The sequence below is a fragment of the Cyprinus carpio genome, chromosome B18 (assembly GCF_018340385.1).
Source record: "Cyprinus carpio isolate SPL01 chromosome B18, ASM1834038v1, whole genome shotgun sequence".
Classification (NCBI taxonomy): Eukaryota; Metazoa; Chordata; class Actinopteri; order Cypriniformes; family Cyprinidae; genus Cyprinus; species Cyprinus carpio.
Window position 1 is genome coordinate 6,126,467 of NC_056614.1, and position 24,365 is coordinate 6,150,831.

The 24,365-nt window shown below is 34.4% G+C and overlaps 1 protein-coding gene across 1 annotated transcript in view; it reads left to right on the forward strand.

Annotated features, from left to right (window-relative positions):
- Nucleotides 1-24,365, forward strand: part of LOC109109126 (rho GTPase-activating protein 42) — a 57,548-nt gene that overhangs the window by 22,194 nt on the left and 10,989 nt on the right. The window contains 13 exon segments of the mRNA XM_042743378.1: nt 8,627-8,728; nt 9,596-9,706; nt 12,650-12,754; nt 15,422-15,551; nt 16,120-16,220; nt 16,309-16,418; nt 19,522-19,600; nt 19,800-19,839; nt 20,183-20,245; nt 20,362-20,436; nt 20,581-20,665; nt 20,865-20,923; nt 24,234-24,339. Of these exon segments, the coding sequence (XP_042599312.1) occupies nt 8,627-8,728; nt 9,596-9,706; nt 12,650-12,754; nt 15,422-15,551; nt 16,120-16,220; nt 16,309-16,418; nt 19,522-19,600; nt 19,800-19,839; nt 20,183-20,245; nt 20,362-20,436; nt 20,581-20,665; nt 20,865-20,923; nt 24,234-24,339 (1,166 nt within the window).

Sequence of the window (24,365 nt, forward strand, 5' to 3'; positions counted from 1 at the left end):
CATTGTGCAAACATGCAGTTACTGAAAAAAGTACATTGTGAATGGCAAACAACTGGGTAATCATGAGCAAGAATTACACCATCTGTACTTTATGTTCACAGACTTCAGAAACTGATATGTTAGACACACATCCTTTCGTTTGTAGCTGTTTGTTTGATTAAATAGTGAATTTAAGAAACCAGTATGTTTTTATATGTCTAGCATCTACATTGGCAGCTGTTTAGTAGATCAGTTTTTTTTTTTTTTTTAATCCATACTTTCCAATTAAAAACTTTTCAAAATAAATGAATATTAAAAAGTTTACTGGACTTCTTAAAAACAATTGGATTAAAATCTATATGGATGGTTATACAAAGTATACCATTACTGAATTTAATTTTCAACACTTTTCACAATTTTTAAACACCTTTTGTCTAAAGTAGTTTCTTTTAATTCAGTAAACATCAACCTTTTTGATGAAAGTATCTTTTTTTATTAATATTGGTATTAAAATGTATTAAATTATAAATCATGTTCTATGGTAAAAGGTTATTGATGCCATAACCAGTTCTGGGTAGTAACTTTTTACTTGTAATCTGGATTAAAAAATTAGATTAAATTACATTCTAAAATGCTAAAAATCAGATTACAGCTACTTTTATGGAATACATGATTAAGTTTATTGAGGATTTAATATGTTATTAAATTGTTTTTAATTTTTAGTTTTTTATTGATTATTCCTTTTTTTTTTTTTTTATTTTTCTTTCTAAAAAACTTTACTGTTTGTCATACCATTTGGCATTGGATATTCACAAATGGCCATATAATTAACTTGCTATTACATGCTTCTGAATTTAGGGACAAATACACATCTCATTAAATTATACCATATATGAGACAAATTATTAATCAATAATCATGTCCTTGTAATCATAATTTGTGTGAAAAAGAAACTTAACTTCACCTGGAAACCTGTATTTCTATTAGGCATGTTTTTAATTTTTAAACATTTTCTTGTAATCATAATTTCTGTGATCTGGGATTTCATAATCCGTGAAGGAGACATGCAATGCTGTCTACTTTTTGGAACAGGTCTATGATACCTTACAATGTTGTCTGGGTAGGCATCTTTGGAACTCAGTTAATGATATCTGGCTGGACAGAAATACAGAAATGCCTGTTGTATCTGAAGTGTTGCTGTCAGGCCTTTCTATGGTTTTAAAATTCATGATAAATGGTTTTAATATTGATGATGTGTGGTGTGCTTCTGGGTGTCTGTATAATCTAGGGCACTTCCTGTCTGGTGCAGAGTCCAGTACAGTGTGTTTTTGAATAAGTCTTCTCTACGTGAAGTTGTCTGTTTGTATGGTTAGTTTAAAAGTTAATTTGAATAAGTTCTTGAAAAGAGCTTCTTGCCTCCAGAAATAGTTTCAAAATAAGAGGTGGGAAGTTGACCTTTACCCTTATGTGCTTGGCAGGAAATAATAGCTTTTATGTCTAAGGTTGATCAAACGTTGAGGAAAGAACAGTTCTCTTGTCTCTGTGACGCTTTTATGAAACGAGAAGTGAAATGCGCTGCAGTTTGTTAGTATTCAGTTCTGTGATTACAGAGGTCTGATGTTTGCATAATAAGATTAAAATTGACAGCTTGGTAACTGTTGTGCTAAAGGTCTTTGAACCAGTCATGATCATTTTCATAATAAGGTACCGTGCAGCTTCCTTTTTGATCATAAATATTGCTTTTTTTTTAAAAGTGCAGTGTGTGATTTCTGCACGACTAGAAGCACACAGCAAGGTCTATAATATCTTGAGAAAGCTAGCCTTTAGCATTCCAATTCATTTCAATGCCAATTGTTTAGCAATGGCTATTTTATGCTTTTAAGAGCCCTTTGAAAAATTGGAGACTGGTGAAACATCTACTATGATATAATGAAAAATGAGGGAATTATGAGGATTGTCTTTTGTTATTTGTTTCCAGCTAAATACGCAGATAGCCATCAATGTAGGCTTTTTGTTTTCAGAATGATGTAGTTGCCATCATCTACCAGAAGGCTAACTGGACCAGGCTAACAGCTAAACCAAACGGAATTGAAAATAATTGTTTCCAACCAAGTTTAAAGCTTGTCCTGAAGTCCTGGACACCCCATGTGACATTGTTCCCCAAACAGGAAGTCCCATCCCAAAGTAACACCATTCGTTGTGCCAGATGTTTAAATGATTAATATAAAACCATCAGAGTGTCAGTGTTTCCAAATGGCATATTAATAGCAGTTCTGCACCATGTATTGAGTTTTTATAAAATATTAAAATTGCACTTTAACTTAATTATGTTAAAACCCTGGCTTTGAATACAGGTAAGAACCTGTTTATATCATCTGCTGATATAAAAGAGTCTGACTAGTAAAAAATGTTTTTGTCAACATATAAAATCCACAAGATTCCTTATACTCCCGGTACACTAAGTGATGATGTGTGTTTAAAATATTTTAAATGACTGATTTTATTTCTTCGTTTATTGAACTATTCTGTACTACTGTATGTTAATTTATTATGCTGTTTCCGTTATGCAAGTTTGATTTTGTGTTTTGCTTTGGTCTTTATGTTGTACTAGAAAGGTGAGAACATGCTTTGAGTGCCATCAAAATAGCTCAAGTCAAAGTGTTGCTTCATAATTATCATCGCCAGATTATGTGTCCAATTAACATTGTGACAGTTTGCCAAAAAAAGAGCTGTTTTTTTCAAGAGCACTGCACTGCACCAGTAGAGCTTCAGTTGTTTTCCACTGACTGCTCAGGCACATGTAATGTCCCACCTGCTCTTATCAGGTAACAGAGGACTGATTAGACCTTAATGAGTTTAATTGAAGTGTTGTGTGAAGATGTTGAGGATGTCACTGCTAATTATGATCCTCAGTTCTCTAGAGAGCAGCACAGGACTAAGACAACAACATCTACCTCCATCCTCTTCTATTCATATGATTTTATCTCAAGATATTATCTCCTTTATTCTTCTCTTCTCTTATCTTGTCCTCTCCTCTTCAATCTTAAAAGTAAAGGTTCCCTCTCAAAAGTGAACTCCAGTCGGATGCAGCGTTGATGCAGAGTTTTGTTTACTTTTGTAATGTATGTTGTCCTTTACTATTAAGTTTTGAAAGACAAAGAACCTTTACCAAATATGGAACCTTGTCATTCCACAGAAGGTTCTTTACAGCAGAAAAATGTTCTTTAGATAATTAAGGTGTTCTTCACACTGGTTATTTTAAGAACTGTTCACTGAGAGGTTCTTTGGGGAACCAAAACTGTTTTTTCTATGGCATCACTGTGAAAATCCCTTTTGGAATCTTTATTTTTACGTGTTCTCTCACATTTTCTAATCTCATTTCTCTTCTCAAATTTCAGCTCTTTTCTCTTGTCCTCTCTCATCTTGTGTCATGTCCTCTACTCTTTTCTTGTCTTTGTCTTGTGTTTGCTCATCTCTTCTTTCTCTTCTCTTTTTTCATCCCATCTTATTTTGTCTTCTCTCCTCTGTTCTTGTCTCATCTTCTCTCTGCTCCTAGTCTTGTGTTGTTGTTTTTTTACTTCTCATCTCATCTTTTTTTGTTGTTTTTCTTTTTTTGTTGTTTTTTTATTTTGTTGTTTTCTTCTCTCATCTGGTTATATCTTGTCTTTTCTCATCTCCTCTCCTCTTTTATTGTATCTTTATTTTTTCATCTCATCTCTTTTCTCATCTCATTTTTTTCTAGTTTCTGTCTTCTTGTCTCATCTTGTATTCTTGTCTCCTTCACTCATATTGTCCTTTCCTCTCATCTTGTCTCTCTTCTCTCCTCTTCTGGTATTTAGTAAGTTGATCCTATTATATTTATTCATTGAACTTTTATCAGAGTGTTATAAACAGTGGCAAGACATTCCATCACAGTTGTTTAGATTTGGCACCAAGCTTGGAAAATTTGGATATTGGCTAATGTCTTCTAAAAGCAGAAGAGAGGAAAAAGAATAAAGAGTAAGTGTCTGGGCTGTTTGTGCAGTGCACCCCTGGGGGGTGTTGGTTTGTTTCCCCTTGAAGCTGTCAGCATCTGAGGCAGTGATCGCTCAAAATCGGTGCCATCAGCCAGTCTGGCCAGGTGGCTCCGCAGGCTCCAGGATTCTCTGTGAGTATGTGTGTGTGTGCACTCATGCACATATGTTTGTCTGCCTGGCTTTCTGTCACACTGTGGGGGGTCTGAAGTCTGTCTGTCATGCAGAGCCCCATCCGTTGCACAGCGGTCTTTAACCTGGCTGCAGTTCACACTGCCCCCGTGAACACAGGTCACGTGAGGTCATCCCAGTAGAGGACGGCAGTAAATTGTTGAAAGTCTGAAACAAAGCCCTGATGGTCAGCGGAGACCCTGCTGGAGCAACAGAAGAGGGTCACACTGTGTAGCGATTATCAGTGCCTTATGGGTAGCTCTGCATTGATTCTGTTCCTGTAGAAGCACCACATTTCCAGAGATATTAAATATGAATTTGCAAAGTTCTATTTATCCCCTATGTTGTTTGGAATGCTTTTATAAAACTTTTGGAACACACCAGTGTTCATTGACATCAGAGTTTGGATGATAAACTTTATTTTCCGAACTTGGTTGGTCTACGAACCATACTAGAATTTGCTACTGATATGAATGAAACTGCAACACCCTTTAGAACAATTAAAGTATATTTATGGCAAATCAGTCAGTCAGTCATTTTATCTTTTGTGCTGTTGTTCCATTATGGACTTATTAGTAGAATTTCATGTGAACTCAATATGGCTGCCCCATAACCTACTCCTGGTAAAAATAAACTTTTTTTAGGTCGCTGTTATGATTTTCATCTCATGTGACTGCACATCATTAAAATGTTTAAAATACATCTTAATTGTCAATTTGTAAGATTATGTATTTATAGTTTCCTTTGATACACTGAAAAAAAATGGTAACCTAAAAATGGTGACCGCTAAATAACCAAGTTTTTCATCAAGTCAAAAATATTATTTAATATAGCTAAATCAAGTCAAGTCTGCTTTATTGTCAATTCTTCCACATGTACAGTACATACATACAGGGTGTTACTCTAAGACCCATGGTGCATACAGATAACACTAACAGTAGAGCCTAAAAATACAGATAGATACAGATCAAATCTAAAATACAACTATACAAATAAGGGCATGCAAAAAATAATAAAAAATAAGTGTTAAATATTTTTATTTTTAAATGCATTAATTGCATACTAATGCATTAATTTATACAAACAAAAATAAAACTTTATATGGGTTAAATCAGGCAGAAATATATATTTAACAAGAATAACAGGTTACCACTTTTTGCAGTGTACTCTGTTTCTGTCGAACACATTTCACTCTATTCAAATCAGTTTTGCAGACTTCCACTTTTACATCTAGATTCTGAATGCAGATACTGCATGGACCTACTTATAAACAAGCTCTGAAGTTATTTGTAGACTTTTTAGTATTACGGTCTTTTTGATGGCATGAATTCTTATCAAATTTTCCATTATTGTCGGAATAAACAAACACGGATGAATTCTGTAGAGATTTTGTGTGGGCCTGGTTATCATTAAGCCTCTGGCTTATTTCTTTGGGTTGTTTTGAAGCTTTTTAACTTCTATTGTGAGTGGTTATAGTGAATTATCCCATTGATTTAAGACAGTAATGGGGCAATATCGATACATTTCAAGCTTTTCTGTTATTGTTTGTTGTTATTTTTTCTATTGTTTTTCTTATCTTATTTTTTTTGTGTTGGGGGGATATGTTCTTTTTTTTTTATTTATGTTTTTTGCAGTATTAATAACACACACAAAAAAAAATGTCATCAAGCCAAAAGATCCGGTATATTGTATTCCTCTGTCATCCTCTCATATAAAGCAAACAAACCCGAGGGGAAATTTATTGGTTGTCAAGACACTATCTAATGTATTTATTCATTTATTTGTCTGTTTTATTATTTAACTTATATCCCATAGGAGTCAGATACAGACACTACGGTTTCCTCTGAAACGATTTTCTCTTTTTTTTCTGGACATAGTAGAGGAAGCGTCTAAAGACTCAATCTTGAAATTATTTATTGATTGCTGTCAGGAATTTGGAAACACGGTAGATGCAGGACTGTTATTATTTCATCACTGACAGTGTGTATTGGTGAGATTGTTCAAGCGCACTGTTTAGCTACATCATATCAGTAGCCGTTATATGGAGTCAAGGGTTAATGGAGGGGCCATGGGAATGAAAATACACACAAGCTCAAGTTTTACTAGCCGTTTCCTTTCACTGCATGACTGTCTATAACTACAACTATAGCAGTTTTCAGAATATACTGTTTCCGCAGTATGTATACTGTGCTCAGGATGCATGTTTCTCTGTATATCTTTTCTTCAGAATATGTACTTCCTTATTTGGAATTATTTGCACATTTTTTGATAGAAGTTGTATTGAGGTGCTTAAAAATTATTGGGATCACATATATGGAGCTCATGTACTAACCCTGGCCCTCAAACAAACCAGCTTGCTTCTTTTGACAGTGGTCCAAACAAACCCTCTGTCATCTCCCATGCTCCCACTCAGAACAGCACATGAGTTGCTGCAAAGAAATAGAGCACTTTAAAATTTACATATGACCTTTGAATATAGCGATAACTGTAGAATCTACGTATTGCATCGCTGCGTGAAAGGCCTCAGGCAAAACAACTCAGGTGTGAAAACAGACTGAATGGAGTCAGGGCCTTTTGAAGGGTTCAGTGTTGTGGATTCTCTTGTGTGGAAATCTCCTCTCGTGAAGTTAGTTATCTTGTGAGTTGTGACAGGGAATGGAATGGGTTTTAAATTCAGAATTCTCCTCTTCATCATTCACATCTGTTACTTTTCATCTAAAGCTAGCCTATAAAATGTGCACCAGGTAACGTTTTCAGGTAAGTGTAGTTTTGTGCAGTGGTGCCTCCACACCAATAGGTGTCAGTGTAAAGTCCAAGACCACAGTCCTGTGGTTTCTTAATGATCCACAACAAAATAGAGATAGCTTTGGTGATAACTAAGTGAAAATGTAATTATTACATTTACAAAAATCTGATGAGGGTATCTCAGTAGACAAGATGTCACATGATCATTGGATTTGGATGTGCATATGCAACTTTCGGAGGCACAGTTTTTCAGCTTTTGGACACAGCCAAGTGGTCAGGGTTTAGCAGGGTACCATGATCCAATTAGCCCCTGTTGGTTAGGGTGACCAAACATGCCATTTTCCAAGAACACGTCCTGGACAGGATTTCTATATTGCATAAAATATCCATGTTTTGGCTTTGTTTGCGCTGCGCAGACCAATTGTTGTATGACAAAGTACCGTGAGAGCTCTAGAGAGCAGACGGCTTCTTGTGCTTTTGAATAGCTCTCACAGTACTGTGATGTCATACAGCGATCGGTATGCTCAGTTCTTATTGTAGTCAAACACTAGTATGTACATGTATTTGCATCGCTTTGACCGTTCTCTGTAGATACCACCTTCTCACGCACCACGATTTGTTGATCACGTACAATGTCTGCATGTTATGTTATTGGTCAAACAATCATTACCTTCATGAAAACAGGAAACCAAAGCCAAAACCCGGATATTTTAGGCAATATAGAAATCCTGGCCAGGACGTGTCCTGTGAAAATGGCACGTTTGGTCACCCTACTGTTGGTCAATGGTGTAACTATATTATTGTACTGCCAAAACAGCATTTCTACATCAATGGCCTTTCAAAAGCTATTGTATTATGACAAAACAACAACTACCATCTTGACTTTTAATATCCATGACATTGAACATATTTTGTGAGTTTGTGTTCCTATAATTTGATTCTCTTGGCTGAAATTTTAGAACATTTTTTAACTTTTTTTTTTTTTTTTTTTCGTATGTTTGAACAAACAGTTCTTGTGTGCATTTCCACAGAACTCTGTCTATCAAAGGGTACATATACTGTACTACCTGATTGGCTAATCTGTCAGGGAATGTAATCTTAATAATAACTGACCCACAGACTTTAGATGATATTTCAGAGCATCGCCAGTGAATGCGATTGTGTATATTTTCAAGAGTTTTGTGTCATTTGATTTTATCCAATTGTTGATATTTTAAATATATTGCTGTGATATTTTTTCTTTTTTTTATTATGTGTATAGTAATATTTTAGTTTTGTTTTTGCTATGTATTTTTTTTCAGAGTGACAATATATTTATTTACATGCAATATATTAATTATGGGCTAAACTGTTTCTTTAACAGTAACTGCATATCTCATTTGGAGACAGGAATGGGTTTGTGTGATAAAGAATGAGAGTGCCATCTAATGGTCTTACTGGAAGTTCACAGGCACACTCTGTTGTTGTCAAGTATTAGTGCAACATGTTCATAGTTAAAGTGATTCTGTTGTTGCTTTATTAGAACACCTGTGTGACCGACTTAATTCACTTAAAAAGACACTAAAAAGTCAGTTATGAGAAAGACTTTGTATTATTTGTTAACCATTGTTCACTAGTTTTGGTAATTGACAGCTCTGGTAATTTTACAGTTTACGTAACTGACTTTGATCTTATTTAAATATGCTAATATAATGCCAGTAACCATTTGTTTTCCATAGGAGGGGAAGAAGAAATTTGACAAGGAGGCGGAAAAGTACTATTCCTCACTGGAAAAACATCTTAACCTGTCGTCCAGAAAAAAAGAATCAGCTCTCCAAGAGGTGAATCATTCAACAAATAAGGCTAGATTTGCATTTTCTGAAGTAAATACCAGTGCTTATATGGCATCAAAAGAATTATAGTGAGCTCAAGTTTAGGTTTTAGTCTTAGTTTTGAGTTAGTGCTGCATTAGAAGTGTCTTTCCATTTCTGCTTTTTTTTGATTTGATCTAGACTCACAGAAAATCAGGTTTAAATGGTTAAATATATGCAAGAAAGACAACCAATCACAATTCTGTTTAATTTTCTTGAAAACAGAAACAAACAGCACATGCAAGACTGAAATGATGTACATAACTTACAATAATATTGTCTTTTTTTGATTGCAACATTGATGGTGATGTAATTATTTAAAGGGATAGTTCATTTAAAAATGTACTCATGTTCATGTCATTCCAAACATTCAAAAAGGAGAATTTAAATAATGTATATTCTGCTCTTTCCGTGCAATTATAATGACTGGGAACCAATTAATAATGACACACAAGACATGTGAACTACTTTTATAGTACTTGGTGTTCTTTTTGCAACTTGAAAGTTTGAATTTTTCCTTTTGTGTTTTATAGAAGAAAGACATATGGTTTTTGGAACAACATGGGGATGAGTAAATAATGATAACATTTCCATTTTTGGATGACTAATCCTTTTAAAAAAACAAGCATTTAAAAGCTTCAGTTCCTGATTTTTCTTTCATGCTGTTCAGTTGCATTTATTTAGCTTGTTGTTACACAGATTCTCACAAAGCTGAGCCAGAAATTCTCACATGTATCCATTAACCAAAGCCCAAACACATCCAAATGAGCAAACAAGCCTGGCAGCCATAACTTTCTGTCCATCTCTAGGGTAACAGTGCTCTTTGTTCGTTTGCAGGCTGACGCTCAGATTGATAAGGAAAGGCAACTCTTTTATGATGCCTCTCTAGAATACGTCTTCAAAATCCAGGAGGTTCAAGAGAAGAAGAAATTCGAATTTGTTGAGCCGGTAAGATCTTTGTGATACATAAAATTTCCTCTTATATTTAGACACAAATACACACTCTTACACACACAACCACAAAACATATAGTCAAATGTGTATCCTGCGTGTGTATTGATGTGTATTTAATGAGGTGTAATGAAATGAAAATCAATCCATCTGGTCAGTAATGGTTTTGTAGCCAACAGGAAGTAGCTGGACAGTTTATGACTGCTGGAGTCATAATCTCACTGTTTTATCATGCCAAATTATAAACCTCAGCTCTCATTTCCTGTCCCACAATACCCCTGAGCTATTAAAGGTACAGATCACCCAAAAAATTCACCATCATATGGTTCCAAACCTGTATGACTTTCTTTATCTGTTGAAGACAAGGCATTTTGAAGAATGTTGCTAACCAAACAGTTTTGATTGCCATTGAATTCCATTGAATGGACAAAAAAAAAACATTGAGACATTTCTTAAAATATCTTCCACAGAAGAAATAATGTTTGGAACAATATGAGAGTAAGTGAATGAAGACAGAATGATGGCTTTTCATTTTTGGGTGAACCTAACATGCACTGGTCAGTAAAAAAAAAAATGAAGCAAAATTGGTTTTTTTTTTTGTGTGCATAACAATAGCTGAAAGTTTTCTGAAGTTTTTCTTAGTTTGAGAGTAGTTTGTGTTGATGTCCTTTTTTTTTTTTTTTTTCTTTTCAAGTTTAGCATCTCTCCAATAAATATGTGAAATACACAACAGCTGGACCTCACATATTTCATCAGTGCACAGAATTTGCATGACTCGTTTCTGCATTAAGCATATTTATATGCATAAGTGTGAGCGGTAAAGTGAGCCAGAGAATGTACTGTATAGATTTAGAGGAGCATCCAGTGTTTATCACCTGGCGTTGGAAAAAACGATGCTGTTAATCTCCCAGAAGCACCGCAGTCTGGTCTGCTCTTGAGTTTCAGGGTGTGACATCAGCATCTTTGAAGTCTTTTGCTAAAGTCACTATCAGAAAGTCAAATCTTTGCACGGGCCTCGTAAGTTATTATAGGGATGTGATATCTTTGATGATTAATAAATGGGGCATTAGTCATAACGTTATGCACTCACCGTACACTGAAGAAAATGGCTTCGAAACAGTTTTCACTCAGAAATTGCTATTAAATGTCACAAATAATTTCATTAAGCGTGAAATTTTGAAATAGAAGGACTGGTATTTTCTTGTAAAACGTGTCAGAAACTATTTTTACGTACAGCTTTGAAAAATTATTCTTTAGAGTGTAGCTACAGGGTTTTAATTTCTTTCTCAAAAATCTAATTTCTCCCCTTCCCTAAGTCTGACTTGTACTGACATCAGTGGTTTGGATGTAGAAACATGCAAAAGCTAACATTTTCAATTACCAATGCAACTGTATTAATTTATATTTGTCAGCAAAAATATCAAATAATATAAAGATTTACAGAGATAAAGCTTATTTTATATTGGTTTTCATGTATTTTCAATAATTTTTTATTTGGTTTGTCGTGTGATTTCATGTTGGTTTAAACAACATTGATTAATATAAGTACATATACTTCTTATTAGTTTTTACAGTTTTTATTGTGATTCTGATAATTATGGCTGCCGGTCATATGATGCACTTTCAATTTTTCCTTTCTCGTTGGAGTGTTGCAAGCTCTTGGTGTATAAAGAAGATCTGTAAAGTTGCAAAGTCTTAAAGTCTCACATCCAAAGAGATATACTTTATAAAAGTTAAGAGTCAACCACACACCCCTAAAACAGCTTGTTCTAACACGCCCCCACATCTCTACATCACTGTGTGGAAATATTTGCATAATGCCACCCAAATGTTCACACAAAGAAAGAAGGCGTAACTTTTATTCTCTCTGTTGCCGCCACCACCATGTTGTGAAGACGGTAAACTATTTTGTTTGGCCTTCCAAAAGTGGACACAACTAGAAATCAGTGGTTAAGTTGTATTTACAACATTGTTCCAGAACAGTTCAACTCAAATATTCAGATGTGTGCAGCACATTTTACAGAGGACGAAGACTGTTTCTTGCGAGAGTAGACTACAATGCCGATGTCTGTTTCTATAAAGTGGGGCAATTCCAACTTTGCAAGGACAGTCTGGCGCTTCTGACTCACAGTCTGTAAGTACGTTTTCATATTTAAAGAATTTCCCACTGATGATTAAAATGTGAGTTTTGAGCAGTGTAGAGTAGCGCTTGTTGTTTGTTATTTCTCCAAACACAAATGCAGACATGTTTACGTTGCGCGATACGCAACACAACGTGTAAAAAGACAGTTTAAGTCATTATAATTAGTAATTATGTCCCCACTGGATCCAGCAAATGCCTCGTTTATAATGGGTGTTATTGTTTTTGTCTCATCATGCCGGGACACACCATCACAGTATGGTAAGCAGCGTATAATTTCCGTCACACGCTTGAGGAATTCGGCCAATCACAATGCACTGGACAGCTGGCCAATCACAGCACACTTCGCTTTTCAGAACTACAAGCTTTGTAAAAATCGATGCGTTTCAGAAAGGCGAGGCATAGAGGAGCAACAATAATGTACATTATGTGGAAAATAATGTTTTTTTTTTAACCTTAAACCGCATAAACTTGTGGAATTAAATGAAATACACAAAATAATGTTCTTTTTCGCAAACATCATATGACCCCTTTAAATTTTAATGAGGAAAAATACTCCTATTTTAACACTTTGTTTTGGAGAACATTGTAAAGAACTTTGCGCTTAACTTTGTGTGCAAGTCTTGTCAGTCTTTTGATTGAGCAGTTATGTGAAAACTTCAGAATTTATAAACTGACACAAAACATTGTGAAATCCCTGTTTGCGCTGAGAAAGATGACGAGATGGATATGTTGTGCAACAAGCATATGATGGAAACTTATTTACATCTTGCTGTATTTATATCTTTTTGGGGTTGCAGCTCTTGGCCTTCCTACAGGGTCTGTTCACTTTCTACCATGAGGGTTATGAGCTGGCCCACGAATTTGATCCCTACAAACAGCAGCTACAGTTTAACCTACAGAATGTAAGTACAGTATGTCTCATGTGAGTCATGCAGCTTCTCTTTCACTTTTTCAATTACTGTGGCCTCCTTTTTGACCAAAAATAAAGTGTTTTTACTTTTGAAAATATTTATAAAGCCACATGATGTTATGCCTGGCACAAATAAAAAAGTTTTTGCTTCCATTTTGCCCTGTTTTTATCCTGTGACCTGCTCCGTGTGTCTTTGATCAATATTGGCCTGTAATAAAACCACTTCCTGCTGCTCGTCAGCATCTCTGTGTCTGGGTTCTGTGACCTTTAACCTTTGACTGTCACTGTAAACTCAAAGCTGATGTGGTGTCACAAAATTTCAGCTTTTTCTAAAGCACAAAAGACCTGTACTGCAGTACTATGTCAGCACTGCGGCATATATACGCTGAAATAATGCTGCTGCGAAAGCGTGAGACATTAGCCTTAACAGTATTTCACCACCGCAGGACAAGCACCTTTTATATTGTAGGAGTGGTATTGATAATTCACAGTGATGTATTTGCCTGAGATGTAAGTACTCTAGAGGACAAAAGAAGGATATGAAGCCATTTCTTTTAATTTCTTTCCAACAAACTGTGAAAGACATTTTGAATGCACTTGGTATGTACATAAATGAATATATATATATATATATATATATATATATATATATATATATATATATATATATATATATATATATATATATATATATATATATATATATATGATAATTCATGGCTAGGTGTGCCTTAAGCAAAGACTAAAGCATATCCAGCTGGTTGTTTTTGAAAAATAAACCTGGATAGGCTGATCAGGACAGGCCTTTTATCACCCGGAGGGGTTTATTTTGTGATAACAACCAGCTGGATATACATTATCCAGCTTATTATGCGGCTACTTGCCACATAAGTAAATAATTGGACACGAAATATTGATTTGAGTTGAAATATTTTATTAGCTCATTTGTAAAGCTTCCACAAAGAAAACAGTTCCAGAGGTTCCTTTTAATACTTATTTAATTACTTTTTTAATGAATTTATATTTAATTGGTAGTTAAATGTTGATTTTGTGTTGATTTTTGTTTAATGTTCATTTTAGTGAAAAAAAAATTCTTATGGCAACTAGGAGAGCAGTATAACAGTACTGCCGTACTATTAATGCTAATTTAATTTTCAATACAAATGCTTAATGGCACAAAAAAATGGCATCAGTTGTGTCTGAATGGAACAAGATAATGAGTCTGCATTGTTATATGAGATAAAAGAAGTGCCAGCTTCAGATACCAGAAGTTGTCTGTTATACAGCGTTGGTATTAACGTCAGTCATTATCAGGAAACATTAGATCTTTTAATGTTGTGACTGACCAATCAGAATCAAGTATTCCAGAAAAAGCCGTTTAATAAACACTTTGCTGTAGATCATCGTGCTTATACCATGGTCACTTGACAGCACGGAAAGCTACACTGATGTTTGCAGTGCAAAATTTCAAACATCAGCATTATCACCTGAGAAGTAGTGAAGCTATTTTATTCAATAAAAGTCACAGGGCAGAAGTCTTTGTGCTCCTGAATGTTTCTTTGTGTTCACAATAATCTGTGTGATTATCTCTTTTTGTCTGATTTTCAAATCCATTTTTGCTTTAAAGTTGATTTCTCTTCGTAGCTGTTTGGTTCATGGCTTATAACTTTTTTATGACGACTTTTTTGTTGGGAGAGAATTCACTTTTAGACCAACACAAGCAATAGCAATCTGTTTGAGGAAAATGCTTTTCAGTCTCTATGCGATTTTAAAAGCATTGTCCTCTGTTAGATGGCAGCTGCATTACTCGAATAAGATTTCGGGTCATTCTTGGGAAATGGTGTAATTTATGGCAAATAAAAAAGATGATTTCTTTTCCCATAACTACCTAAAACTATTGAGTTTTGATGAGCATTTGTTTTGAAGAGCATGCTAAATGTTCTATAAACCAAGATAAACCAAGATGACGTTTGTTTGAAGACACTAAGAAAAAAGTACTAAAGTTGATTGTGTGTGGGTGTGTGTGTGCGCGTGCATATAAATACACACACACACACTTTCCATATCAATGTACAGTATCAGTGCGAAAAAAGATTTGCTTACAAAATACCTAATTTTGAAAGAAAAAAGTACTCGAAGTGAAATGGCACTAAAATTGCATTCAGTTTTATCCAAAACAGATAAACATGAATCTGGCAATGTTTTATTATGCTTGTTTTTGTGCATAAAAGTGGTAGTTTGAAATTGAAATGTCTGATGAGTGGCGCTAAAATGTTAATGCTCTATCACTTTTAGAAGTAATGCCTACACTAAACCTAACCGATTGTGTTAGCAACTAATTGCAGTGTTGTATCAGGTGAGCTATCAAGCAAGTTAACTAAGTCAGAAAAAGACATACATATGAAGCTGATTGTATGCAAACGTCAAAATGAATTATAAATCATGCACTATGGTAAAATCACTATCTTTTGCAACAGAGCTCCTCTTTCCTATGCATGTCTGTATGCAGTAAATGTCTATTACTATATACTTATTTCAATCTCATATCTGCTTTTAAATATATTTGCATCTGTCAGATTAAATATAATTGGCTGTTCTAAAATGACAGTGGCTATTCCTATGATCTGTTTGTGTACATGTGTTTTTGTTTGTTGGATGGACAAGAAACAACTTTTTGAGCACCAAGCAAGAAGTAGAAAAGCTGATGAACAGAGTCCGATCTGCAGATCAAGACCAGAAGCCCCCAGGGCAGTGGACAATGGAAGGCTACCTCTATGTCCAGGAGAAACGTGCGTTACAGTCTTTCAGACACTAAGAATGAGCAAACAGAAGGACAGACAGTCTATGGCCTTCCATACCAGACACTTTTTAAAAAATTACAATAAGTCTAGAATTTGGTTTTCATGCATCTTCATTTATATCTTATATCTTTAAAGTGACCTCACTTTGGTCTTATCCTGTGTTTGCAGAGGAAATGCCAGAATGAAATTGCTCTCCACATGTAAACAGTTAGATTACATTCTTAGAATTAGTTTATAGAATTTCAGATAAGACAGTGAATGTCCTGGTCTAGGAAAGGATAACATTGCCCTCTGGTGGATGGATACACAATACACAGTTATTCTATAAATGTATTAAAAATAAAAAAAATAAAGCAAATTGTAGGTACTTTAACCAATTAAAATAGGAAGTATTAAAAATTAAAATTTTAAGAATTTTGTTGGTAATTTTGAGTTTTTTGTTATGAATTATTTGTTTTTTTTTATCTATTGTATTTTTTCCAAAAGTATTATATATTTATATTTATTTGTTCAAATTTTAGAGCATGGGAGCTGCAAATGACAATGTGTGTTTCAGGGCCTTTGGGTTGCGCATGGATACAACATTATTGTACATACGAAAAAGGCAGCAACACCTTCAGCATGTGCAACACAGAGGCAAAACCCACTGCTAAACAGGTTCAAAGATGTTCATGTTTCAGTGATCTGTAGGAACAGAGGTGCTGTTTGCATCAGGTCCTCACTTTCTGTCTCTCTCTTTTCACAGAACGGTGTCATGTCAAATCCCACAGAGAAGTTCAGACTGAAGTCCTGTATCAGGAGGAAGACTGACTCGATTGATAAGCGCTTCTGTTTTGATATTGAGGTGGTTGAAAGGTGGGTATCTGCACTGATGGTTTTGTAATTGAGTTTTTTGTATTTTGGGTTTCTTGAGTAATATTTCACCCAGAAATGGACATATTGTCATCTGTTATTCGCCCTCATGTTTTTTATGAACCTGTGTGACTGTCTGTCTTCCATGGAGCCCAAAAGCAGAAATTTTAAAGAATATATATAGCAATATTGGCTATACTCTCAAAATATTCTGACTTTAATTTATACGATTTAAATTATTGAAACATTTCATCTTTATTCTCAAAATATTTCGACTTTATTCTCGAAACATTTCAACTTTATTCTCGAAACATTTCAACTTTATTCTCGAAATATTTTGACATTATTCTTGTAGTATTTCATCTTTATTCTCGTAATTTCGATTTTATTCATGAAATATTATGACTTTAGTCTCATAATCTTAGATTTTTTTTTTTTTTAACGTGGCACTAAAACGCTGTCGTATTACTTAGACTACTGTGATTCATTTTATATTTTTATTTTAATGATTTTTTTTATTTTAACATTTATTTTATATGTTCTTTGTATGGAAAAGAACTGGATGAACATTCTTCATAATATCATCTTTTTTGTTTTACAAGTCACACAGGTTTTTAACTACTTGAGGGAGAGTAAATGAATACCAAATTTTCATTTTTGGATGAATTCCTAGTTCTTTTTAACATGTGCTATAGCTTCTGTTTCTCAAATATGAATTTTTCCTTCTTGTTTTAAGAGTGGCCTGAATTCTTGTTTTCTGCATGCTTCTTGTGTCTTTTATTTCACATTATATTATCTGTATTCTGTATACTTTAAACTGTATAATCTTCTAATTTTTTACTTACATCTGCCTTCATGGCTCGGTCTTACGATATTAGGTGGCAAATATGTATGTAAGCATTTGTGCACGCATATTAGAACGTGCACTTACTAACACTCAGTCCATCAGATCTGTGTGTAGCAAATGTAACTTCCTGTGTGTTCATGAACTTTGCCACCTAGTGTAAGGTTGCACTGTTGTTTTTCTGACAGTTTACCTTGTGCTGTATGTGCCCATTTCCCTTGTCCCTTCTCTGTGTTTATTTCAATCTAGAAATACCATCTATCGTGGATCTCTTTTCAGACCACTGCAATTTTTCTGTAAAGCCCGGTATGTGACCAGCCCAGAAGCATGTTGTAGCGCATGTGTGCTGCTTGTGATCTCATGCATTCGAAATCCCACGCTGATCAAAGCTCATTTCTCACTCCAATGGTTTTAAAGGATTGCATGTTGAAAATCCAACACATTGCCTGCACCTGTAATTGGTGGGATAACAGTTTGATTTGATTTAACTGGCTGAGTGATTTTTGATCTGGAAATCACATTATCACTTGATATCAAGGAACAAACATCACAACATCAAATCAACATTAGCTATGGCTACACCAGGCTACAGATGGATATGGAGAGGAAACATTCAATAATATTTTCACCAGGCTACAGATGGATATGGAGAGGAAACATTCAATAATAGAAAAATATAGTGAGCTGCCTATCCAAAAGGCCTTTTTTTTTATCGTAATATTAGGCAGAATTGCATGTTTCCTTCACAGAGAAAGCACTATTATTATTTTTTATTATTTGTATTTATTTATTTTGTCAGCCGAACCCCTTTGACCTAAAACATTTACTTTATTTTGTATGTATAATTCCTTTATATTATTATATATATTTCGATTGTTTATTTTTATAATCAGTCATTAATAGGTTATTATATTTTAGAATTTTATTTTTTATTTGTTCACTGGAACTAGAAGGTTCATTATAAACAGATAGTTTGGATCAGTCACTAATTTTGATTGTTTTCATTGTAAGATTATTTATTTTAATTTTACACCTTATGATTTAATTTTAAATTTTAACATTATAAATGCTATTACTTTAAACTGCTCTGCAGCGTGCTTGCCCTAACAAGCGGGTTAATAATCCAAGCATAAGTGAGTGTATAGCTCGTTTAGCCATGCATAGATATTAGTGACAGCTGTTGCACAGGCATGGCTGTATATGCAGCGAGGAGCGTGTTAATGGCTATGAGCTCGCTCTAATGTTCACCTTACAGTTCCGGTTACCCCAAATGCTGTCAAATCATGTGTGAAGATCCATGGGTAATATTTATGGGTGGATAAATTGGTCCTTGTGATTCTAAATGAGTGCAAGTACAGAATATAGTTAAATTGATGTTTATGTAAATGAAGTAGTTTTAGAAGTAGAAGAATTATACTTCCATGTATAATTTTTCCCACAAGTGTGTAGTGTTGCTGAGCTTGGGAAATTGAAAGGTTTTTAAGATACCACTTTTGATTTTAGGTCAAACATTTAAAGAAATGATTAGCCTCAAATGCATTATGTCATTTCAAACTCATATGGCTTTCTTTTTTTTCCATGGAACACGAAAGGAGATGTTTTGAGGAATGTTCATGCTGCTCTTTTCCATACAACAACAGCATACAATTGACAGGAGCTGTCAAGCTCTAAAAATGAGACAAAAGTATGCAAAGTATGCTCATATATGATATATTCCAAATCAATAAGACTAAAAAAATAGATTATGCGTTGTCTGTGTACTACATTCTATGGAAAAGAGCAGTTTCATTCTTTGTGTTTCATTTAAGGAAGAAAGTCATACAGGTTTGGAATGGCGTCATCTTTTTGGGGGGTGAACAATTGCTACTCAACCTTCTTTTTGTTTCATTTAAGGAAGAAAGTCATACAGGTTTGTAATGGCGTCATCTTTTTGGGGGTGGCATCAACTTTTTTGAGGGAACTCTTGCCACTCAACCAACGTTTGGTAACCAACATTCTTCAAAATATCTTCTTTTACATTCCACAGAGGAAAGAAATTCATACAGATTTGGAATGACATCAGGATGAGTTAATAATGGCCCAATTTTTATTTTGGGGTAAATTGTATATGATGTGGCAACATTTAATTTGGGTCTAAATCCTTTAAATGCCTCAGTTTCTCTAAACATATACAAGCAAAGCTTCTATTCAGGAACTATATTAGGTAGATAAGTAAGATATTTCCTGAGCATGTCAGACTTTTAAGTGCTGCATTGTCTTCAGGCATGGCATTATCACTCTACAAGCGCTGTCTGAGTCCAACAGGAGACTCTGGCTGGAAGCTATGGATGGCAAAGAGCCGGTGAGTCCTGAAGCTAATTTTTGCCTGATTTAATACAATCTTGACATAGTTGTCATCATTTGCTTCAAGCTTCAGAAGATCCTCAAGCTCAAGTATTTTTGTCAGAACATGTAAAAATCGATACGCCATTTATCTGAAATATCATTGCTCAACAAGTAATTCTTGATTCACATAATATAATTTTTTTTTTCTCTTTCAGATCTACAACCTTCCTGCTATTCTGAGCAAGAAAGAGGAGAGTAAGTATTTAAGTCTTTAAGCATAGCCACAGTGTTATTAATTAATTTCGATTGATTTTATATTATGTCTTGCCTATTTGTTTTTGTTTCAGTCAGAGTGAGCTTCATGTTTTTAATGTTCACATGCTGTCATCAGATTAACTGTGTTTAACAAACACTTGTTCAGATAATGTGTTCTGTTTCCCTTATTCACTACACCCTTTGTGTGTCTCTGCTCTCTCTTTTCCTTTTACAAGGTTGATAGCATTACATTTATTACATCCGGAGTAAGCCGTATCCCCCAGAGTGTGACACGAGCTAAATCCATCTGTTAAACATGTTTCTTTTCACCCGTCTTTTGCAGCATATTTAAATGAAGCTGGCTTTAATTTTGTGAGGAAGTGTATACAGCTGGTGGAGTTGAGAGGTGAGTTGTGTGTTCCTGGAGAACTGATTGCCTCTTATCTCATGTATAGGATATTTATTGTGGCTAAAACATTCTTTTTTTATTTGTATGTACTGTATATGTTCTCCTCTCAACAGGGCTCAGCACTATGGGTTTGTACAGGGTCGGTGGAATAAACTCAAAAGTTCAGAAACTCATGACCACAGTCTTCTGTAAGTTACTTCACTCTACAAGACATTATACATTGCTTTTATTTTTGATTAGCAGTTGGGTAACCATGGGTCAGACACCTTTAAATATCTCCCCAGAATTTGCACGCAAATAATGTTGTACATGTTCCTGGTTGTCTCTTACAGCACCCAAAGCAGCATCAGATATGGATCTTGACTCAGATACCTGGGACAATAAGACCATCACCAGTGGCCTCAAGAATTACCTCAGGTTAGTGTTTTCCTCAGGTTTTTCTGCAGGCTGATGTTATTACTTCTAATGGAGTTTCAAAACGCTGGTGAGAACTGTACATTCAGGGAAATTACACTGAAATAGAATGTACCTTTCTCAATTTGAGAGAGTTGAAAATAACCAAAAGCTTTTCTGAGAGAAGAGCTAACAAGATGTAACTCTCGCCTCTGTCCACCAGGTGTCTTTCTGAGCCTCTCATGACATACAAGCTCCACTCAGACTTCCTCTTGGCTGTCAGTAAGTTGCAAAGCTTTTGAATTGCATGTTAAACATTAACACACTGAAAGAGTATTTATGTATATATTTAATGTATTTTGAATTGGTTTGGAAACATTACTATTTTTAATGTTTTTGAAAGAAATTTCTTCTGCTCATCAAGCCTGCATTTATTTGATCAAAAATACAGAAAAAACAGTAATATTGTGAAATATTATTACAACTTAAAATAATAGTTTTCTATTTGAATATACTTTAAAAAAATATATATATATATATATATATTCCTGTGATGCAAAGCTGAATTTTCAGCATCATTACTCCAGCCTTCAGTGTCACATGTAACATCCAGTCTATCACATGATCATTTAGAAATCATTCTAATATTCTGATTTATTATGAGTGTTGGAAACAGTTCTGCTGTCTAATATATTTGATGAATAAAAGGTTAAAAGAACTGCATTTATTCAAAATAAAAATAAAAAATTCTAATAATATATTTTCTTTACTATCACTTTTTATCAATTTAAACACATCCTTGCTGAATAAAAGTATTTATTTTATTTAAAAAAAAAAGAAAGAAAAAAACATTACTGACCCTAAATTACTGACCAGTAGTGTATATTGTTATTACAAAATATCTATATTTTAAAAACATAGCTTTTTTTTTTTTCTTTCTTTTTTTTTTACTTTTTATTCATCAAAGTATCCTAAAAAAGTATCACATGTTCTGATAAAATATTAAGCAGCAGAACTGTTTCCAACTTTGATAATGAATCATCATATTAGAATGATTTCTAAAGGATCATGTGATAATGATCCTAAAAATTCAGCTTTGCATCACAGAAATAAATGATAATTTAAAAGTATAATAAATTTTAAAAACAATTTTTTTTAAATTGTAATAATATATCACAATATAAATTTTTTTTTTTTGTATTTTTGATCAAATAAATGCAGGCTTGATGAGCAGAAGAGACTTCTTTCAAAAACATTAAAAATAGTAATGTTTCCAAACTTTTGGTCTGTACTGTATGTTCGTTTTTTTTGTCTGATGGTTGACGGCTGTATGCACTGTGTGTACCATGAGCACTCTGTCTGGCCTTAGAAACATTTTCACATTTTCCCTGCAAATATTTCAGCAGTTATTATTTGTGTCCTGTATTTCTGTCGAATGAACAATCGTTTGTGATTTAATCATTCTTTTGAGTCATTTCCCTTTTTGCAAACTGAGGGCAATCGCAAAACGGTTGATTGGCATTTGTTTGCTCTCTGAATAACGTAGATGGAGAGTGTGCAGGCTGGGCAAGTCTGGAAAATGCCACCAAATTGGACAAAAATGTCCCTGCACCGAAAATGCCACCAAATTGGACAAAAATGTCCCTGCACCATTAAATTTGTGTTTTGTTATTTATCTTTGTTTTTATTTTTATGGGTATTTACATTGTTTTTGTGCTCATAATTTTTTTATATTAATTGTTTTAAAACAAAGCACATTCTGCTCTTTTTTGCGCTTCTAACGCAATGCTCTACCAGTGAGCCACATTCCTACCATAATAGAGCAAAAGATCTAGCATTTACTTATACAACCAGCGGTTGTAGCGAAAAATCTAACGTTTAATACTTCAACTTACTTTTGAGTTAAGCCTGTTGTGAGAGCTAATCAGAAATAATTAACGATCTTGCGATTAAGTGCATGTTATTTTTTCTCCATTTCGCTAAACTAAACTATACAGGGAACCCTATTGTTAAGGTTAAAAGTAACAATTGATTTGTATACAAGTTCATATTAGACCATTTTATAATATTGTTATATTAACTTTAGTTATGTGAGTAGAAATATAATAAATGTAATTTTTGCAAAATTCTCCTCTCCCTATTTTTCTCACAATGGATTTTCTGAGGTTATGTGACAAAGATTTCAAGCTGCTGTATTTCCGCGGCTGAAACACTCATAAAGTGATTACATGAAACACTAAGCATTCAGTAAGTTGTAGTGTAGCTAGTATAACATGCCCTCGGATGTTCATTCATGTTTATTTCATGCTAATTACAGAAGAATGCACTCCTGCTTCGTTTGAACTGAGGTAAAGCAGGAGTGCACGTGAACTGTAACGCCACTAAAGAGCTCCAAAACTGTATTTATTGTGTGAAATTCTTAATAGAATTAACAGAATTTGATGTGTAAGTGAGAGTTAGCAAAGGCTGGAAGGAACACCGGACGAGATGTAAAGCCATGTGGCACACCAGACGTGCTGCATCATTGAGTTCAAGGCTAAAATAAATGCTCTTTTCAGTATGATAAAACAAAGAAATCAATCAAATGACCCTGGAAACCCCTCTAGCTTCACTGATATTCGGGAGTGCTAATTAATTGAATAATTAGTAACTTACAATGTTTTCAATATATTGTGGTCATGTTAAAAACCAATTTAGTCGTATTAAAAATAGTCGTATTAAAAATATTTTATAACAAGACACCCATATCTGGGAATTATATCTGGAAAAACATTTTGAAAGTTAAAGGGTTACTCCATCCCAAAATAAAAATGTAGACATTAATCACTTACCCCCATGTCGTTCCAAACCCATAAAACCTTCGTTCGTCTTCAGAAAAATTTTTAAGATATTTTGGATGAAAACTGGTAGGCTTGAGACTGTCATCTGTGCCATCTGCGTACCGCTCAGAATTGCCAAAATGGCGCTACGCTGATTTTGAGAGACACAGAGAAGAGGAATTGTTGAATAGTCGTTATTGTTGTTTTCTTTGTGTACAAAAAGTATTGCTCGTTGCTTCATAGTGTTACAGTTGAACCACTGATGGCAGATGGGGTATTCTGACGATGCTTTTCATACTTTTTCTGGACCTTGACACTGTTATTTATTTGGCAGTCTATGGGACAGTCACAGGCCTCCCGGTTTTCATCCAAAATATCTTGAATTGTGTTCCGAAGACGAACTAAGCTTTTACGGGTTTGAAACGACATGGGGGTAAGTGATTAATGACTAAATTTTCATTTTGGGATGGAGTATCCCTTTAACTTTAAAAAATTCAGCTACTGTTGCGCTAAGTCATGTGAATAAGTGGCCATTCGCACTGAAACTGTTTGTCTCCACCACCCGCATTGTTTTTAAGTTGTTTTGTGGCCATGAGCATTATTTTAGAACATGATTTTTGACCATTCTAGGTTTTTTTTTTTTTTTTCATTTTCAGGGTTAAAAGCATTATTTTTGTGTGCATTAAAAGCTTTTTTATTTGTTTTCTGTGTGAGTTCATTCATTCAGGTGCCCCTGTTTGGTGTGTTGATATATTTGGTCTGTTTTCTTTCAGAATCTGATGATCAGAACTACAGAGTGTGTGCAGTTCATGCGCTGGTGCATAAACTACCTGACAAAAACAAAGAGATGCTGGAGATATTAATCAAACATCTACTCAAGTATGACTGAACATGAATATTTATAT